The sequence below is a fragment of the Heptranchias perlo genome, chromosome 25 (assembly GCF_035084215.1).
Source record: "Heptranchias perlo isolate sHepPer1 chromosome 25, sHepPer1.hap1, whole genome shotgun sequence".
Classification (NCBI taxonomy): domain Eukaryota; kingdom Metazoa; phylum Chordata; class Chondrichthyes; order Hexanchiformes; family Hexanchidae; genus Heptranchias; species Heptranchias perlo.
In genome coordinates this window covers 2,605,299-2,624,873 of record NC_090349.1, presented here as the reverse complement: position 1 = coordinate 2,624,873, position 19,575 = coordinate 2,605,299, and the positions used below count along the sequence as shown (strand labels likewise).

Genomic DNA, 19,575 nt, shown 5'->3' with positions numbered 1-19,575 from the left:
CTGAGACTTTTCTGAGAGACATGACGAGGTGCTGTATAAACGCAAGTCTCTCTTTAAAATAATACCCTTTCACAGCAAGCACTGGTTTTCTTGAACTCTCCTCTCTTCCCAGGGAAACAAACAGAGAATGAGAATTGAACATTACAAGGCGTCCTAATGAGAAGGGGTCAGTTAATGATCACAAATACTAGTGCCATGTTTACCTGTTGTACAGACACAACAGCTGTGGTCCGTGAATGGATTCTCAGTTACTCAATTTGATCCCAAGGGAGTCTCCTACTATTCACTTACAAAATAATCCAGTATTATACTTCCCACGAGACTGTGGTAAACATGCCCCAGTACTCACCGACTCAGATCAGCTAGGTAAGCCTTGGCGAGGAGGTAGGCGTCCGGAGTCCATTTGTTGGAATACAGCAGATCTCTCAAACTAGTCTTCAAGCGTAGGAGCTAAGAGAGACCATTGAATCTGCATGATTATATATAAACAGTGGGACGATCACAGGGAGACTGTCAGAGGCCACCTCATGTTTATTCATTCCGTGCCTCTGGGAGCATGTTGTACCCTCTCTTCCAGCAGACATCATTTGTAACCCATCCAAAGTAGGGCTTAGATTCAGATGATGCTAGTGTAACAAGGTCAGCAAGACTGCATCAACTAACATTGTAATACAGTATTATGCGACATTATAGATATGATGAGTGTCCGATGGCCCAGTTGGTAAACCAAGTCTGACCAGAAGGTCCCAGACTCAATCCCATTCTGGGATAAGTTAGATGTTCTCAGCCAGCAGCTGCAGATGCACTATAAACTGGCCTCAGCACTCCTGGGTTAGAGTGGGGAAATCAGCTAGTGTCCCACTCCCGATCGCTATCCAGTTATCCCGCAGGAAGGGGATGGTGTGTATGTCAGGAGAGCGGAGGATTGGGCTTGGCTGTGTTGCTTCCCCCTTGGGTGAATCGTCTGCTAACACTCACTGGCTATGTTCACCAGAAAGAACAGTCACTTGGTTGAGGTACCAGGGAGTGACCATAGAATCATAGAAAGTTACGGCACAGAAGGAGGCCATTCGGCCCATCGTGTCCGTGCCAGCTGAAAAAGAGCTTTCTAGCTTAATCCCACTTTCCAGCTCTTGGTCCGTAGCCCTGTAGGTTACGGCACTTCAGGTGCACACCCAAGTACTAATAATTTTATATACCTCAATTAAATCTCCTCTCAGCCTCCTTTGTTCCAAAGAAAACAACCCCAGCCTATCCAATTTTTCCTGATAGCTAAAATTCTCCAGCCCTGGCAAAATCCTCATAAAATCTCCTCTGTACTCTCTCTAGTGCAAACACATTGTTCCTGTAATGTGGTGACCAGAACTGTATGCAGTACTCAAGCTGTGGCCTAACCAATGTTTTATACAGTTCTAGCATAACCTCTCTGCTCTTATATTCTATGCCTCGGCTAATAAAGGAAAGTATCGCATATGCCTTTTTAACCATCTTATCTACCTGTCCTGCTACCTTCAGGGATCTGTGGACATGCACTCCAAGGTCCCTTTGTTCCTCTACACCACTCAGTATCCTCCCATTTATTGTGTATTCCCTTGCCTTGTTTGCTCTCCCCAAATGCATTACCTCACACTTCTCCGGATTGAATTCCATTTGCCACTTTTCTGCCCACCTGACCAGTCCATTGATATCTTCCTGCAGTCTACAGCTTTCCTCCTCACTATCAACCACACAACCAATTTTTGTATCATCTGCAAACTTCTTCATCAAGCCCCCCACATTCAAGTCCAAATCATCAATATATACCATAAAAAGCAGGGAACCTAGTACTGAGCTTGTGGAACCCCACTGGAAACATCCTTCCAGTCACAGAAACACCCGTCAACCATTACCCTTTGCTTCCTGCCACTGAGTCAATTTTGGATCCACTTTCCCTTGGATCCCATGGGCTTTTACTTTTTTGACCAGTCTGCCATGTGGGACCTTGTCAAAAGCCTTGCTAAAATCCACGTACATCAAATGCGTTACCCTCATCGACCCTCCTTGTTACCTCCTCAAAAAATGTAATCAAGTTAGTCAGACATGACCTTCCCTTAACAAATCCACGCTAACTGTCCTTGATTAATCCGTGCCTTTCTAAGTGACAGTTTATCCTGTCCCTCAGAATTGATTCCAATAATTTGCCCACCACCGAGGTTAGACTGACTGGCCTGTAATTACTCGGTCTATCTCTATCTCCCTTTTTAAACAACAGTACAACGTTAGCAGTCCCCCAATCATCCAGCACCACACCTGTAGCCAGGGAGGATTGGAAAATGATGGTCAGAGCCTCTGCTATTTCCCCCTTCTCTTAACAGCATGGGATACATTTCATCCAGGCCTGGTGATTTATCTACTTTCAAAGATGCTAAACCCCTTAATACTTCACTCAGTTTATCCCATTCAATATTTCACACTCCTCCTCAACTACAGTGTCTGCATCATCCCCCTCTTTTGTGAAGACAGACGCAAAGTATTCATTCAGAACCATACCCACGTCTTCCGCCTCCACACACAGGTTACCTTTTTGATGTCTAATAGGTCCTACTCTTTCCTTGGTTATCCTCTTGCTCTTTATGTATTTATAAAACATTTTTGGGTTTTCCTTAATTTTACTTGCCAGCACCCAAGGAACTGTAGCCCAGCTAAGGGTGGGTGCCATCAGGAGAGTAGGGCAGCAGGAAATGGGCAAAAAAAAAATTTTTTTTTAAAAAGTATCAACTAATTGCCCAGGTGTCTAAGTACCTCATAGTATCATCAGTTATGAGTCAATGGCACACTGTGCTTACAGGAGACCTGACTGGCCAGCTGGGATTGTCAGTACAGTTATAACACTCACCTGTACTTAGCACCAACATCCCTCAACCCGCGATGAGTATTAACAAAAATAAGCTGTCTGCTCAGATTTTTTTAATTTAATTTGATCAACTTGGCAATTTGTATGGAGACAGACAGGTCAAGCAATGCCTCTGAACTTTACTACAAGTGGCAGATGTGCTTGTGGGGACAAACATTCCATGTAGTGAACAATTTGTGAACTGCTGTCAATCTACTGCAGTTATGAGAGGTTCAGTTCTTTAGCCTCCTTTGTGTCAGTATATCTTCAAAGGATTTTGATAGTACTCCTGTGGCTGACTAAGTCAGTCTGAAGCCAGGGAGACCTTTGTTCAATCATCCGGCGCCATGGGAGGAGTCTGGCCAAATAATAAGTGAGTGACCATGGTTGAAGGTTCCATTTTATGTGGAGAGTTAGTGCAGAAGTATCATTGTTGTTTTGATAGTTTGCAGAAAAATTTATAATTTCTCTTCATTTACCTATTAAATTGTCTGCTGGTTTATCACCCGAGTCTCAGTGAAGTGTGTGTATTCCATGTGCCTACTGAAGATGAACATATTGTGATATATTCCAGTTAGCTGGAATACAGCTGGGTCTAGTGACATTTAGTGAAGTACCGGATAGGGTAAAGGTGCACTCTGGGTCGTAGGGACATACGGTCCTCTAATGGGAGTGGGCAGTCACGGCAAGCCCAAGGAGAATATCAGGTGTAAAGACTCCCTAATCATAACATTCTTACCTCCTGAGACTGTAGGCTGGTAGTGTTGTGCAAGTGCCGTACGATGATCGCACATTCCTGCAGTGTCGGAGCCCGGGGTGACCGAGAAGGATCTATCTGGATCAAAAGGGGAGTGAGCGATGTGATGAGCATCTGTGGCTCATCTAACTCTGGATGAAGAGTCAACACAGGTAATACTGGACAGGTCTGCTGGGAGGCTTCAGCCCCACTGCTCCTGCAACAGATGAATCATTGTTAGTGTGAAGCATAATTTATCCCCTTGAGAAATTTTACATTTTCATATTTTACCTACAGGCATCAGCGAACTTGAATTTCTAGGAACTGGGGAGTACACTGGGTTTGACGCTGGCCATTCACCGCTGGGACCTGGATTCCAGTCCAGTCCAGACTGGTGGGATGAAAGTCTCTTCTGTCTGTTAGCTGCAAGAGTCCTATATTCTCATATTTAAAATTTTCATCCTTGTTTTCAAATCCCTCCATGGCCTCGCACCTCCCTATCTCTGTAACCTCCTGCAGCCCGACAACCCTCAGAGATCTCTGTGCTCCTTCAATTCTGGCCTCTTGTGCATCCCCGATTTTAATCGCTCCACCATTGGTGGCTGTGCCTTCAGCTGCCTAGGCCCTCAAATATTTCACTATTTTTATTAATTATTGTATTTTCTGGTCGGCTGGTTCGAATGAAGCAGATACCCATGGAATTCCCTCCCTAAACCTCTCCGCCTCTCTCTCCTCCTTTAAGACTCTCCTTAAAACCTACCTCTTTGACAAAGCTTTTGGTCATCTGTCCTAATATCTACTTATCTGGCTCAGTGTCAAATTTTGTCTGACAGTCGCTACTGTAAAGCACCTTGGGATGTTTACTACATTAAAGACGCTATATAGATGCAAGTTGTTGTTTTATGAAGTGATTTTAGGCCAGTCTCAATCTTGTTTAGAGGGCACACAGCACAAAACTGGCCCTAATTTGGCACTGATTGGCAATCTCACTCAGATAGGCCTAAGGATGCCTGGTATGAGAAATGGGGAAAAAATGCCACTCTGGTGCAGTAGAGGGTACTCACCTGATGCACAGTAAAGCTCCCTCTACTCTGCCCAAACCTCAGAACACTCCATCCTACAGCACAGTAGGACATTTTTTTAATACCATTTCCCACACCAGCTTCTCTGAATGAGATTGCCAAGCTATCAATTCAAGCAGCGTTTTGTGCTGCAGCCCCAGTCTACTAAGAACAGGAGTGAGACTGGCCAAACTCATTTCATATAGGACCCTTACATCCTGCAGGTAGAGGAGATTTTCATCCCTTCAGTCAGAGATGGATTTGAACCCAGACCCCAGTGGTGAAAAGCCAATGTCTAACCCATTATGCCATCTGGTTTTCCCCACAGCCTGCACTCTGTGCTTAACACGGTTATCATTTCACATACTGCTGTACAAAATTAATACTTATCCCATGATAAGGATCCATGAGGTTTTGCAAATCTCCAATTCTCAGTGCACGTGCGGTTTAATTTATAAAGATTGGGAATGTTTCAATTTCAGTGCAACCCTCCCTGGACCTAGCCTAACTAACTGCAGGTGTTCATATGAGCTTGGAAAGCTGGCTAGTTTGCAGGATGTGGGGAACCTTTTGCACTTCACGTGCGACGCTGTACCTCCTGTTAGCTGCCTCTGTGGAGAGCTTCCGCCGCGTGGAGCTGTGCTTCTGTGGCTCTTTCAGTGCTCCCTTTTGCTCCTTGACCCCATCATCTGGCAGTACAGCACGGCGCTGATTACCTCGCTGAGAATGCTTTCTGCCTGCAACAAGGATACAATGAAATGAATTACAAGATTGTCAGAGGCCTCAGGAAGTCAAATGCCCAACTCTTTGAACTGGAGAACTGTACTTCCAAGTGAATGAGAAGGGAGAAATAATCTTTAGGGAGCAATTAGATGATACATTCTATTTAATATAGATTTAATATATGAACATAGGGCAGCACTAAGTGAAATACCATACAACAATGGAACAGACTACTGTAACAGTGGCTGAAGCTAGAGTGCGTTGGGCTCCCATTCAAAGTGCTTGACTTTTACTGCAGTAAGGCTGCTTTTATACTGCAGCCAGTGTCTTCAGAGAATGAGCTAACTGTCCTGCCACATTTTGGGATTTTAAAAAAAAAGTTGTATTTAAAGGTTATGTATTAAAGTAAAGTATATTCACAAAAGCTTTTTAAAAAGGCACTGAAAAGTGGTTAAAACGCTAAGTTTTCATGCCGTTTCCCCAAAGACTGCAAACGATATACAATTTATTCGTCTGTCTCAGCAATCGATAAACACCTCATATCCATTGTGTCGGGAGGTCCTGTGTACTCAGCAGGGGGTGTCTGGCATAGGCCATATTTTCGGGTTGTGAACACAGCGAGATAAAAAGACACAGGCAGTCAGTTAAACTTCTTAAAACAGACAGCAGTGAGGCCAATCGGAGTCTGATCATAGTTGTTGCTTTGTATGTTCACTTGTTGTGAAATAAAGCAACTTAATTAGTATTTGGCCTCACCTTATCACGTTTTTTCTCTGTCCACCTTTGAAAAATGTAAGGAGTCATACAACACCAGGTTATAGTCCAACAGCTTTATTTGAAATCACAAGCTTTCGGAGCTTTGCTCCTTCGTCAAACATGGTTGACTCAAGTGGCCGAGAGCGGTGGAGGGGGGGGGGGGGGGGGCAGCCGAGAGCGGGGGGGGGGGCAGACCGAGAGCGGTGGGGGGGGGGGGGGGGGGGGGGGGCAGACCGAGAGCGGTGGGGGGGGGGGGGGGGGCAGACCGAGAGCGGTGGGGGGGGGGGGGGGGGCAGACCGAGAGCGGTGGGGGGGGGGGGGGGGGGGGGCAGACCGAGAGCGGGGGGGGGGGGGGGGGGATGCAGACCGAGAGCTTGGGGGGGGGGGCAGACCGAGAGCTTGGGGGGGGGGGGGGGGGGGGCAGACCGAGAGCTGGGGGGGGGGGGGGGGGGGGGGGCAGACCGAGAGCTTGGGGGGGGGGGGGGGGGGGGGCAGACCGAGAGCTGGGGGGGGGGGGGGGCAGACCGAGAGCTGGGGGGGGGGGGGGGGGGGGGCAGACCGAGAGCTGGGGGGGGGGGGGGGGGGGGCGGGCAGACCGAGAGCGGGGGGGGGGGGGGGGGGGGGAATAGGGGACAGCTAGTTACAATGAACACTACCGTGTATATTATATTGCAACACGGGACAGATTTGGTGGCTCAAGGATCCCTATCCCAGCACATTGGAGCACTTTAACCAGCAGATGAAATGAATGTTGATGCAGCACCTGTGCTGTGGCTGTTGTGTATTCTGTAGAGATGCAGCTTTTACTGCACATCAATACTGGCCCAACAACTCAAAGGATGAGGATCAATAACCTACAAAGGAGATGAAGGTGTTGGTCTCATTGCATATTTACCTGTAGAATGATCTCTACAACTCAATTGGGCAATATCCGTGAACGGACCGACTGGACTAACACAGGATGAACTCCCTGCTGAAATGTAAAACAAAACAGGTGGTCATTCAGCCTATCGGGTCTGTGCCAGCTCTTTGCTGGAGCAATCCAAAAATAATCCCACTGTTCTGCTCTCGTCCCATAGCCCTGTATCTTCCTCTGCTTCAAATGTTTATCCAATTTTCGTTTAAAAGATGCAATGGTCTCTGTCTCAACCACTCCTTATGGCAAAGTATTCCATGCTCCAACAAGCCTCTGCATTGTGAAATTTTGTCCAACCCCTCTCCTCACTTTCTTAGTAGCAATTTTAAAATGATGACCCCTTTCACTGACTCCCCACCCACAGGAGATTGTCTTTCCCTAATCACTCAATCAAAACTCTTAATAATTTTAAAAATCGAGACTTTTGTTAGGGTATTAAGGAATATGGATCAAAGGCAGGTAAATAGAGTTGAGGTGCAGATCAGCCATGATCTAATTGAATGGCGGAACAGGATCGAGGGGCTGAATGGCCTCCTCCTGTTCCATTGTTCTCCCCTCCTCTGACTCGCACAGGAATATGGTTCCGTGGGTGCAGAGAGCCCCCCAGCATTCGCTGTTTTCTCCCCCCCGCCATGGGTGAGCCCAGACGGTGGGCATTGGCAGAGAGCTGGTGGGCACCACACTAAGCCCAATCCTGTCCCCATCCAATGACCACACATTACCCAGAAGGGATGACTGGACAACCAGCAGGAACTCTGGTTGAGGTTTCCACCTCCCACCCCCACCACCATACCTCCCAGGGGCACCGAGACCAATCGTCACAACGCAACTGCTTTCTGGGCTGGATCAGCTCACTGGGCACGGGGCACGGAGTAGGAATCAAACTAGGGGCCTTCTAGTCTGTGTGACTGTGCTATTGCTGCACAGTGCCTTTAACCACTAGGCCATCGGGGAACTTTTAAATAAACTGGCTGCTCTGTGATTTGACAACATTTTGAAAAGACCTTGAGTGGCAAGGAAAAGGCAAAATTAACTAAACAGGAGATAAAAACTGATGAAACACTTTACCTTGTTGGGTCAGCCTCTGGTTCATTATCATCTTAAAATGGAGATCTGTTGCAAAATAAGAAACTACTCATGTTAGGTATTGAAATAAACAGTATGAGAAGAGGAACATAGGATGCAGTGAGTTACCAGGGGGTTGAATCCTTTCTAGGAAGTTGCTCAGCTATTTGCATGATACCCCATGAATCCTGCGTTATAGTGTTGTCACAAGGATTTCAGTAAGGAAAGAACTTGCATTTATACAACGCCTTTCACGACCTCAGGACGTCCCAAAGTGCTTTATAACTAATGAAGTACTTTTGAATTGTAGTCACTGTTGTAATGTCAGAAATGCGACAGCAAGATCCTACAAACAGTGATGAGATAATGACCAGATAATCTGTTTTAGTGATGTTGGTTGAGGGATAAATAATGGTCAGGACACGGAGAGAACTCCCCTGCTCGTCTTCCATGTAGTGCGATCTTTTACATCCACCCGAGGGGGCAGACAAGGCCTGGGTTTAACACCTCATCTGAAAGGCAGCACCTCTAACAGTGCAGCACTCCATTAGTACTGCACTGAAATGTTAGCCTAGATGATGTGCTCAAGTCGACTTGAACCCACAACTTTCTGACTCAGAGGTCTGAGTGCTACCACTGAGCCGCAGCTGACACAAACTAATTGGATTAAGCATAGAATCATAGAAAGGTTACATCACGGAAGGAGGCCATTCAGCCCATCGAGTCTGCGCCGGCTCTGTGCAACAGCAATCCAGCTAGTCCCACTCCCCCGACTTATCCCTGTAGCCCTGCAAATTTTTTACTTTCAAGTACTTATCCAGTTCCCCGTTGAAGGCCGTGATTGAATCTGCCTCCACCACCCCCTCGGGCAGTGCATTCCAGATCCTAACCACTCGCTGTGTAAAAAAGTTCTTCCTCATGTCACCTTTGGTTCTTTTGCCAATCACCTTAAATCTATGCCCTCTGGTTCTTGACCCTTCTGCCAACGGGAACAGTTTCTCTCTATCTACTCTGTCTAGACACTTCATGATTTTGAATACCTCTATCAAATCTCCTCACAACCTTCTCTGTTCCAAGGAAAACAACCCTAGCTTCTCCAGGTCTATCCAGGTAACTAAAGTCCCTCATCCCTGGAATCATTCCAGTAAATCTCTTCTGCACTGTCTCTAAGGCCTTCACATCTTTCCTAAAGTGCGGCGCCCAGAACTGGACACAATACTCCAGTTGTGGCCGAACCAGTGTTTTATAAAGGTTCATCGTGATTTCCTTACTTTTGTACTCTATGCCTCTATTTGTAAAGACCAGGATCCCGTATCCTTTTTTAACCGCTTTCTCAACCTGCCCTGCCATCTTCAAAGTCATTAATATAGATCAAGAAAAGCAGTGGTCCCAGCACAGACCCCTGAGGAACTCCACTATACACCTCTCTCCAGTCCAAAAAACAACCGTTCACCACTACTCTCTGCTTCCTGTCACTTAGCCAATTCTGTATCCATGTTGCTACTGCCCCCTTTATTCCATGGGCCGCATTCTTTTTTTTTATTGCTCATCCCTAATTGCCCTTGAGAAGGTGGTGGTGAGCCGCCTTCTTGAACCGCTGCAGTCCGTGTGGTGAAGGCTCTCCCACAGTGCTGTTAGGTAGGAAGTTCCAGGATTTGACCCAGCGACGATGAAGGAACAGCGATATATTTCCAAGTTGGGATGGTGTGTGACTTGGAGGGGAATGTGCAGGTGGTGTTGTTCCCATGTGCCTGCTGCCCTTGTCCTTCTAGGTGGTAGAGATCGCGGGCTTGGAATGTGCTGTCGAAGAAGCCTTGGCGAGTTGCTGCAGTGCATCCTGTGGATGGTACACACTGCAGCCACGGTGCACCGGTGGTGAAGGGAATGAATGTTTAGGGTGGTGGATGAGGTGTCAATCCAGCAGGCTGCTTTGTCCTGGATGGTATTGAGCTTCTTGAGTGTTGTTGGAGCTGCACTCATCCAGGCAAGTGGAGAGTATTCCATCACACTCCTGACTTGCACCTTGTAGATAGTGGAAAGGCTTTGGGGAGTCAGGAGGTGAGTCACTCACCACAGAATACCCAGCCTCTGACCTGCTCTTGTAGCCACAGTACTTATGTAGCTGGTCCAGATAAGTTTCTGGTCAGTGGTGACCCCCAGGATCTTGGTGGGGGATTCGGCGATGGTAATGCCGTTGAATGTCAAGGGGAGGTGGTTAGACTCTCTCTTGTTGGAGATGGTCATTGCCTGGCACTTGTCTGGCGCAAATGTTACTTGCCACTTATCAGCCCTAGCCTGGATGTTGTCCAGGTTTTGGTGCATGCGGGCATGGACTGCTTCATTATCTGAGGGGTTGCGAATGGAACTGAACACTGTGCAATCATCAGCGAACATCCCCATTTCTAACCTTATGATGGAGGGAAGGTCATTGATGAAGCAGCTGAAGATGGTTGGGCCTCAGGCACTGCCTTGAGGAACTCCTGCAGCAATGTCCTAGGGTGGAGATGATTGGCCTCCAACAACCACTACCATCTTCCTTTGCGCTAGGTATGACTCCAGCCACTGGAGAGTTTTCCCTGATTCCCACCGACTTCAATTTTACTAGGAATCCTTGGTGCTGCACTCGGTCAAATGCTGCCTTGACGTCAAGGGCAGTCACCCTCACCTCACCTCTGGAATTCAGCTCTTTTGTCCACGTTTGGACCAAGGCTGTAATAGGGTCTGGAGCCAAGTTGTCCTGGCGGAACCCAAACTGAGCATCGGTGAGCAGGTTATTGGTGAGTAAGTGCCGCTTGATAGCACTGTCGACGACACCGTCCATCACTTTGCTGATGATTGAGAGTAGACTGATGGGGCAGTAGTTGCCCGGATTGGATTTGTCCTGCTCTTTGTGGACAGGACATACCTGGGCAATTTTCCACATTGTCGGGTATCTTGATGACAAGCCTACCATGCAGTATTTTATCAAGCGCCTTTTGAAAGTCCATATACACACATCAACTGCATTGCCCTCATCTACCCTCTCCGTTACCTCATCAAAAGACTCTACCAGGTTAGTTAAACACAATTTGTCTTTAACAAATCCGTGCTGGCTTTCCCTAATCAATCCACACTCGTCCAAGTGACTGTTAATTTTGACCCGGATTATCATTTCTAAAAGTTCCCCCACCACTGAGGTGAAACTGACTGGCCTATAGTTGCTGGGTTTATCCTTACACCCTTTTTTGAACAAGGGTGTAACATTTGCAATTCTCCAGTCCACTGACACCACCCTTGTATCTAAGGATGTTTGGAAGATTATGGCCAGTACCTCCACAATTTCCACTCTTACTTCCGTCAGCAACTTGGGACACATCCCTTCTGGACCGGGTGACTTATCTACTTTAAGATGGCATATTGGCACCAATAAGCTAAATAACCATAGTGACAATGCTGTAATTGCACAGAAACCATCATCATGTCTTACCAGTTATAGAAATAAAGCAGGACTAAGACACCTGGTCCCTATGATAATACTCTAATATATCACAACCCTGCGGGACTTTCTAAACTCTCGCCTTCATACTCAACAAAATCTATTATTGGAACTTTAATCAGAGTAAATTCAAAATAGTACAGATTAGGGATGTAGAGGATGAGTCAGGGCTATTCAATTGGCACAAGGTAGCAGAACAATTTAACCTAAGAACAGCTTGGCTGGTTTTGACTTTGTATTGATGTCATTGTGTACGCTAACTGCAGGCTCTACCGAATATCAGCAAGGGTCCAGAATGAACTCCTGCCGGAGAAAACCAAGGCAAGCTCCCTGAAGAAAGCCCTATTATTCACAACAGGGGTGGTAGATGACCATGTGACAAATATGGCTCTCAATATGTCACCAAACTCTTAAAGGGGCTGGGTCCCAAGAGTTTTTCCTGCCTTAATCACTATGTATAGATTAATCTGAGATGTCAATTTGTAGCCAAAAGGGGAAACAGTTTTAGGGGAAGAACCACACTGACCTGCCGCTTAGCAGTACGCAGGGAGAGACAGTCTCACAGTGGGCATGTCTTTTTGCCAAAGCTCCTCATATAAGTACCTGGATTAAAAACAGGTTCTGATGAGTAAGCCTGATACATGGTATTAGGCTTGGACATCCAGAACACCAAAGGATGTCCAAGCCTAATACCATGTATCAGGCTTACTCAGCTAAACCCATGCAATTTACCAGCACACAGCACTGGAAAGGTTCTCTCATTACTTGTCCAGCTAGGCCACTCTACCCATTAGGACATTGGCTTCAAAGTCCTTCCACTACACTGAAGATAGATATCCATTGTTTTACTGAGGAGAAAACCCCTGAGGTTTAGTCTGACAACTGTTGCAAACCATCAGTTGGAGGCTATGTATGAGAGTGCATGCTCATATATTCAGGATGCAGTGCCTATCATTATTGAGTTGCAGAGAGGCAACCCAGTTGATGCTTAAACTCAATCTCAAACTCTGAATCTCCGGCTTGTGGAACAAGAAGCAGCGTTTGCCTGGTAGGGACCCTGTGTAAAGGTTCAGTTTGTGACCCCTACATTTAAGAACATAAGAAACAGGATCAGGAGTAGGCCATCCGGCCCCTCGAGCCTGCTCCATCATGCAACAAGATCATGGCTGATCTTCTACCTCAACACCATTTTCCTGCACTATCCCCATATCCCTTGATGCCTTTAATATCTAGAAATCTATCGATCTCTGCTTTGAATGTACTCAATGACTGAACCTCCGCAGCCCTCTGGGGTAGAGAATTCCAAAGATTCACCACCCTCTGAGTGAAGAAATTTCTCATCTCAGTCCTAAATGGTCTATCCCTTATTCTGAGACTGTGACCCCTGGTGCTAGACTTCCCAGCCAGGGTAAACATCCTCCCTGCACCTACCCTGTCGAGCCCTGTAAGAATTTTGTATGTTTCAACTAGATCACCCCATTCTTCTAAGCTCCAGAGAATAAAAGGTCCATTCTACTCAATCTCTCCTCATACGACAATCCCCTCCATCCCAGGAATCAGTCTGGTGAACCTTTGTTGCACTCCCTCTATGGCAAGTATATCCTTTCTTAGGTAAGGAGACCAAAATTGTACACAATACTCCAGGTGCGATCTCACCAAGTCCCTATAAATTGCAGTAAGACACCTTTACTCCTGTACTCAAATCCTCTTGTAATAAAGGCCAACGTACCATTTGACTTCCTAATTGCTTGCTTTCAGTGACTCACGTACAAGGACACCCAGGTCCCTTTGAACATCAACATTTCCCAATCTCTCACCATTTAAAAAATACTCTGCATTTCTGTTTTTCCTACCAAAGTGGATAACTTCACATTTTCCACATTATATTCCATCTGCCATGTTCTTGCCCACTCACTTCGCCTGTCTATATCCCCTTGAAGCCTCCACACAACTCACATTCCCATCTAGTTTTGTGTCATCAGCAAACTTGGAAATATTACATTTGGTCCCCTCATCCAAATCATTGATATAGATTGTGAATAGCTGAGGCCCAAGCACTGATCCCTGCGGTACCCCACTAGTCACAGTCTGCCAACCTGAAAAAGACCCGTTTATTCCTACTCTGGTTAACAGACAGAAAACAATTCTCAATCCATGCCAGTATGTTACCCCCAATTCCATCCGTTCTAACTTTGTTCACCAATCTCCTGTGTGGGACCTTATCGAAAGCCTTCTGAAAATCCAAATACACCACATCCACTGGTTCCCCCTTATCTATTCTACTAGTTACATCCTCAAAGAACTTCAATAGGTTTATCAAACATGATTTCCCTTTCATAAATCCATGTTGACTCTGCCAAATCCTATTATTATTTTCTAAGTGTCCTGTTATCGCATCCTTTATAATAGATTCTAGCATTTTCCCTACTACTGATGTCAGGCTAACTGGTCTGTAGTTCCCTGTTTTCTCTCTTCCCTTCTTTCCTAAATAGTGGGGTTACATTTGCTACCCTCCAATCTGCAGGTACCGTTCCAGAATCTATAGAATTTTGGAAGATGACAACCAATGCATCCATTATCTCTCCAGCCACCTCTTTCAAAACCCTGGGATGTAGATCATCAGGTCCCTGGGATTTATCGATTTTCAGTCCCATTAATTTCTCTAGTACTACTTTTTTTTTACTAATACTGATTTCTTTCAGTTCCTCATTCTTGCCAGCCCCTTGGTTCTCCAGTATTTCTGGGAGGTTATTTGTCTTCTTCCGTGAAGACAGACACAAAGTGTATTTGTTTAATTTCTCTGCCATGTCCTTATTCCCCATTATAAATTCTCCCGTCTCTGTCTGTAAGGGACCCACATTTGCCTTTGCGTCTTTTCCTTTTTACATACCTATAGAAGCTTTACCAGACAATGATACTGAATACTTATCATTGGACCTGCTTAGAGCACTGTGCAATTGCACGGGTTGAACAGTCCTTAACACCGCCTCTGGGTGGAACCACCATTCAATGGGGTATGGTGTGTGTACATACTGTGGTCAGGAGGATGGTGCCAATGCCCACGCACATCTTATGGTGAGTTGTGCTGCTCAGGAGCTGGTATCTGATATCTGCCTAGGGAGGGTTCAGATCAATGACCAACTAGTGAATATCCTCTTGGGAGTGGGGCCATTGAGTTGGCTGCGAGATAACACACTTAACATTAGAAGACTGGAACCTATCCACTTCTCCATGGCAGACTTGACGATCAGGCAGCTGAACCAGGCTGGTCTGGAGCACTCTAGCGCTTACAACTATTGAGCATTCAGCCTTGCTTGTTAATGACAGGGGTAGACCAGTCACTGGGATTCTTCATACTTGCATCCAGGTAACCCCACAAGTCCATGTCCTAACGAGTAGGTGCTCCTGGATGGACAAGCAATGGGATGCGTACCAGTGCTCTGTGCTAGTAATCTATAAGGTTTTAGCTGGTTTAACTCCAGCAGTATCCATACATACACTTGGGCTCCAATTCTTGGCTCTTGCCAACTTGCTCACAGAGACTCTGCATTTCTCAGTAGCTTGGTTTGGAGACTATGAAGCATGGTAATGGATGTGTGTGTATGTCAGGCTGACTAAAAGCAAATTGTGCAGAGGAAATAAATAAGGAGAATTTTTTTTTAAAAAAAGTTTTCTTTCTCCTTTTGGTACTTCCAAATGCATAGAAGGAAGAAAGACTTGCATTTATAGAGCCTTTTCAGTGAACTCAGGACGCCCCAAAGTGCTTTAAAACCAATGAAGTACTTCTGAAGTGTAGTCACTGTTATAACGTAGGGAAACGCAAAAGCCAATTTACATAGGAACAGGAGTAGGCCATTCAGCCCCTCGTGCCTGCTCCACCATTTGATAAGATCATGGCTGATCTGTGATCTAGCTCCATATACCTGCCTTTGGCCCATATCCCTTAATACCTTTGGTTGCCAAAAAGCTATCAATCTCACATTTAAATTTAGCAATTGAGCTAGTATCAATTGCCGTTTGCGGAAGAGAGTTCCAAACTTCTACCACCCTTTGTGTGTAGAAATGTTTTCTAATCTCGCTCCTGAAAGGTCTGGCTCTAATTTTTAGGCTCTGCCCCCTATTCCTAGTATCCCCAACCAGCGGAAATAGTTTCTCTCTATCCACCCTATCCGTTCCCCTTAATATCTTATAAACTTCGATCAGATCACCCCTTAACCTTCTAAACTCCAGAGAATACAACCCCAATTTGTGTAATCTCTCCTCGTAACTTAACCCTTGAAGTCCGGGTATCATTCTAGTAAACCTACGCTGCACTCCCTCCAAGGCCAATATGTCCTTCCGAAGGTATGGTGCCCAGAACTGCTCACAGTACTCCAGGTGCGGTCTAACCAGGGTTTTGTATCGCTGCAGCATAACTTCTGCCCCCTTGTACTCTAGTCCTCCAGATATAAAGGCCAGCATTCCATTTGCCTTCTTGATTATTTTCTGCACCAGTTCATGACACTTCAATGATCTATGTACCTGAACCCCTAAGTCCCTTTGGACATCCACAGTTTTTAACTTTTTACCATTTAGAAAGTACCCTGTTCTATCTTTTTTGATCCAAAGTGGATGACCTCACATTTGTCTACATTGAATTCCATTTGCCACAGTTTTGTCCATTCACCTAATCTATCAATATCACTTTGTAATTTTATGTTTCCATCTACACTGCTTACAATGCCACCAATCTTTGTGTCATCGGCAAACTTAGATATGAGACTTTCTATGCCTTCATCTAAGTCGTTAATAAATATTGTGAATAATTGAGGCCCCAAGACCGATCCCTGCGGGACTCCACTAGTCACATCCTGCCAATATGAGTACCTACCCATTATCCCTACTCCGCATTTATACAAGCTAGCACTTCAGAGCTGCTGCCAGGGGTCCTATACACAATTCCCACTATAGTCTTAGATCCTTTCCTATTTCTCAATTCAACCCATAAGGTCTCTGTTGGCTGCTTACCTCTCGTTATATCCTCCTTTATCATTGAATTGATTTCATCTCTAATCACCTCCCCCTCTTCCATTTTCCCTGTCTCTCCTGTAGACCTTATAACCTGGTATATTTAGTTCCCAATCCTGACCATCCTGCAGCCAAGTCTCAGTGATAGCTATCATGTCATACACTCCAATTTGAATTTGAACCTGTAGTTCATTTAATTTATTCCTTATACTCCTTGCATTTGTATATAGAACTCTTAGTTGGGCCACACACCCTAGCCTGACCTTCAGCTTTGATGTTGAGTTAATCACCTTACACCTTCTAGTTTTCACTTTATCTGTAGTGTCTAAAGTACACTTTCTTTCTGCTGCTTTCACTTGATTTTGAACAACTGTTTGTACTATTTGTATTGCAAATTTCCCCTGGGTCTTCCCCTCTCTTGCTGCTCTCAACTGTACTCCCTTCTGACTCCCCTCTCAGGTTCCCATCCCCCTGCCACTCTAGTTTAAACCTTCCCCAACAGCACTAGCAAACACCCCCGTGAGGACAATTTGTGCAAAGCAAGCTCCTACGAATACGTAATGACCAGATAATCTGTTTTAGAGATGTTGGTTGAGGGATAATTATTGGCCAGGATACCGGGAAGAACTCCCCTACTCTTCAAAATAGTGCCATGGGATCTTTTACATCCACCTGAGAGGACTGATGGAGTCTCGGGGTAATACCTGAAAGACGGTCACTACGACATTGCAGCACTCCCCAGTACTGCTCTGGGAGTGTCGGCCGAGATTACGTACTCAAGTCTCTGGAGTGGGACTTGAACCCACAACCTTCTGACTCAGAGGCAAATGCACTACCACTGAGCCATGGCTGACATCCAGCGTAGCATTCACCCACTCAAGAAATACAGACCTACTCTAGGAAGTTTACAGTACTCTCCACTTGCCTGGATTGGTGCAGCTCCAACAACAGTCAAGAAGCTCAACGCTATCCAGGACAAAGCAGTCCGATTGATCGGCACCCCATTAAAAAGCTTAAATATCCACTCCCTCCACCACCAGTGTACCGTGGTTGCAGTGTGTTCTATCTACAGGATGCACTGCAGCAACTCGCCGAGGCTTCTTCGACAGCACCTCCCAAACCCGTGACCTCCACCACCCAGAAGGACAAGGGCAGCAGGTGCATGAAGTACTAGAGTACTGGGAGGTGAGAAACTGCCAACAAAATGGGATTCGAACCACAATTCACAGTTAATAATTTGAACTATTCGTAAGTGGTGTCAGCCGTGGCTCAGTGGGTAGCAATCTCACCTCTGAGTCAGAAGGTCATGGCTTCAAGTCCCACTCTAGAGACTTAAGCACAAGATCTAAGCTGACACTCCAGCGCAGTACTGAGGGAGTGCTGCACTGTCGGAGGTGCCGTCTTGCGGATGAGGCGTTAAACCGAGGGCCTGTCTGCCCACCCTCTTAGGTGGATGAAAAAGTTCCCACGACACTATTCGAAGCAGAGTAGGGTTCCTGGCCATTATTTATCCCTCAAAAATGTCATTATCACATTGTTGCTTGTGGGACCTTGATGTGTACAGATTGGCTGCCGTATTGCCTACATTACAACTGTGACTACACTTCAAAAGTACTTCATTCGCTGTAAAGCACATTGGGACGTCCTTAGATCATGAAAGGCTTTCTTTCTCAAACTTCAACCTCAGTTTATATCTCCCCCCACCACCCCCAACACCAAATTATGGTGTTTACAGCCCTCACACACACCTTGATTCGCCTGTTTAAGCAGTTCAATTTCCTCGTGCAGTTTTCCCAGAGTTTCCGAGTGCTGCTCCTGGAGGAACTTGAGATTCTTTTCCAGGGTGGTCACCCTCAGGCTTGGATCCACGTCCCGGTGCTCGTACAGAGGGCTGAGCTGGTGAGGGGCTTCCGTTTTGGCCGTCTTTATGGCAGGAGACAGAGGGAGGCACGGGACGTTATCCTGGAAGAAGGAGCGAGGGTAGCGGGCTCTATCGAGGGTCCCGACGCGGGACCACTGGGGCAGGTTGCGCAAGGGGGGCAGGCTGGCGCTCGACATGTCTCCAGGAGAAAGTGCTTCCATAGATTCACGCTATATGGCAGTGGAGCAGATCAACAAGTTGCAAAATAAAGACTTTTTTTCTCTCAAGTCATTAAACAATATAAAACACACACACACAAAAATCTGTACTTGAGGCAGATAGAAAAATTCTGGCTTCAGATTTGATTTTATCCAGACTGCACTGTTAGATTGAAATCTGCTGGGTTTTTGTTGCTGATATGGCAGCAAACTATCGAAGATGTCCGTCTGCAATAAAGTCAATTTCTTATCCTTCCCAATAAATAAAACGTCCACTGGGTCCTCAGAGGACGTGCAGCTTTGCAAAGTTCAGTTAATCCCTAACGTAGATCGGTCAAACCTCACTTGACTGGAAGGCCCTCCACTCGTGACTGAGGCTATTAATTCCAAAATTGGATCCTGGTTCCGTTATCTTTGCAGAAACGCTCTTGGCTATGGTCAACATTTTTGCTCCAGGTGCAATCTGTTTAGCGGCCCATTTCTGGTTTGATTTGACGACTCACTCTTCAGAAGTATCCAATCAGATCACTGCAGGAGAGGTAAACGTCAATGAATGAATGTGGAATCTCCCGCTGATAATCGCTCGGTCTTTATAAATCCCATCCGAGAACGTAGCTCACCGACACAGACATTGTAATCTCAGGGATAGCAATATTCTGATGAGGTTCTAATACAGAGGTTGAAACTTGCACACATAGTTACTCAACAACGGGGGAGTAAATGCCGGGGAAGGAAGCAGACAGTGCAATCGGGGAGCAACAACTTGCATTTATATTGCACCTAGTAAAACGTCCCAAGGCGCTTCACAGACAAAAATGGATGCCACACCCAAGGAGGAGATATTAGGAGGGGTGACAAAAAGCTTGGTCCAAGAGATGGGTTTTA

General features: G+C 46.0%; 1 protein-coding gene and 1 long non-coding RNA gene across 4 annotated transcripts in view; one reads left to right on the top strand and one right to left on the bottom strand.

Annotated features, from left to right (window-relative positions):
• Nucleotides 1-19,575, bottom strand: part of si:ch211-222n4.2 (uncharacterized protein LOC101885505 homolog) — a 32,149-nt gene that overhangs the window by 7,491 nt on the left and 5,083 nt on the right. For 2 of the 3 annotated variants that reach the window (XM_068005441.1, XM_068005442.1), the window contains exons 2-7: nucleotides 18,360-19,218; nucleotides 8,133-8,177; nucleotides 7,044-7,121; nucleotides 5,265-5,406; nucleotides 3,612-3,825; nucleotides 350-450 (exon numbers count right to left, since the gene is read on the bottom strand). In XM_068005441.1, coding sequence (XP_067861542.1) covers nucleotides 350-450; nucleotides 3,612-3,825; nucleotides 5,265-5,406; nucleotides 7,044-7,121; nucleotides 8,133-8,177; nucleotides 18,360-18,693 — 914 coding nt within the window. In that variant the 5' untranslated portion in view covers nucleotides 18,694-19,218. The remainder of the gene's footprint in view (nucleotides 1-349; nucleotides 451-3,611; nucleotides 3,826-5,264; nucleotides 5,407-7,043; nucleotides 7,122-8,132; nucleotides 8,178-18,359; nucleotides 19,219-19,575) is intronic. The other variant, XM_068005443.1, reaches the window with a different exon arrangement.
• On the top strand, nucleotides 1,822-6,137 carry LOC137341932 (uncharacterized). The gene is made up of 2 exons (XR_010967166.1): nucleotides 1,822-3,781; nucleotides 3,906-6,137. It is a non-coding gene; the product is annotated as an uncharacterized lncRNA (long non-coding RNA).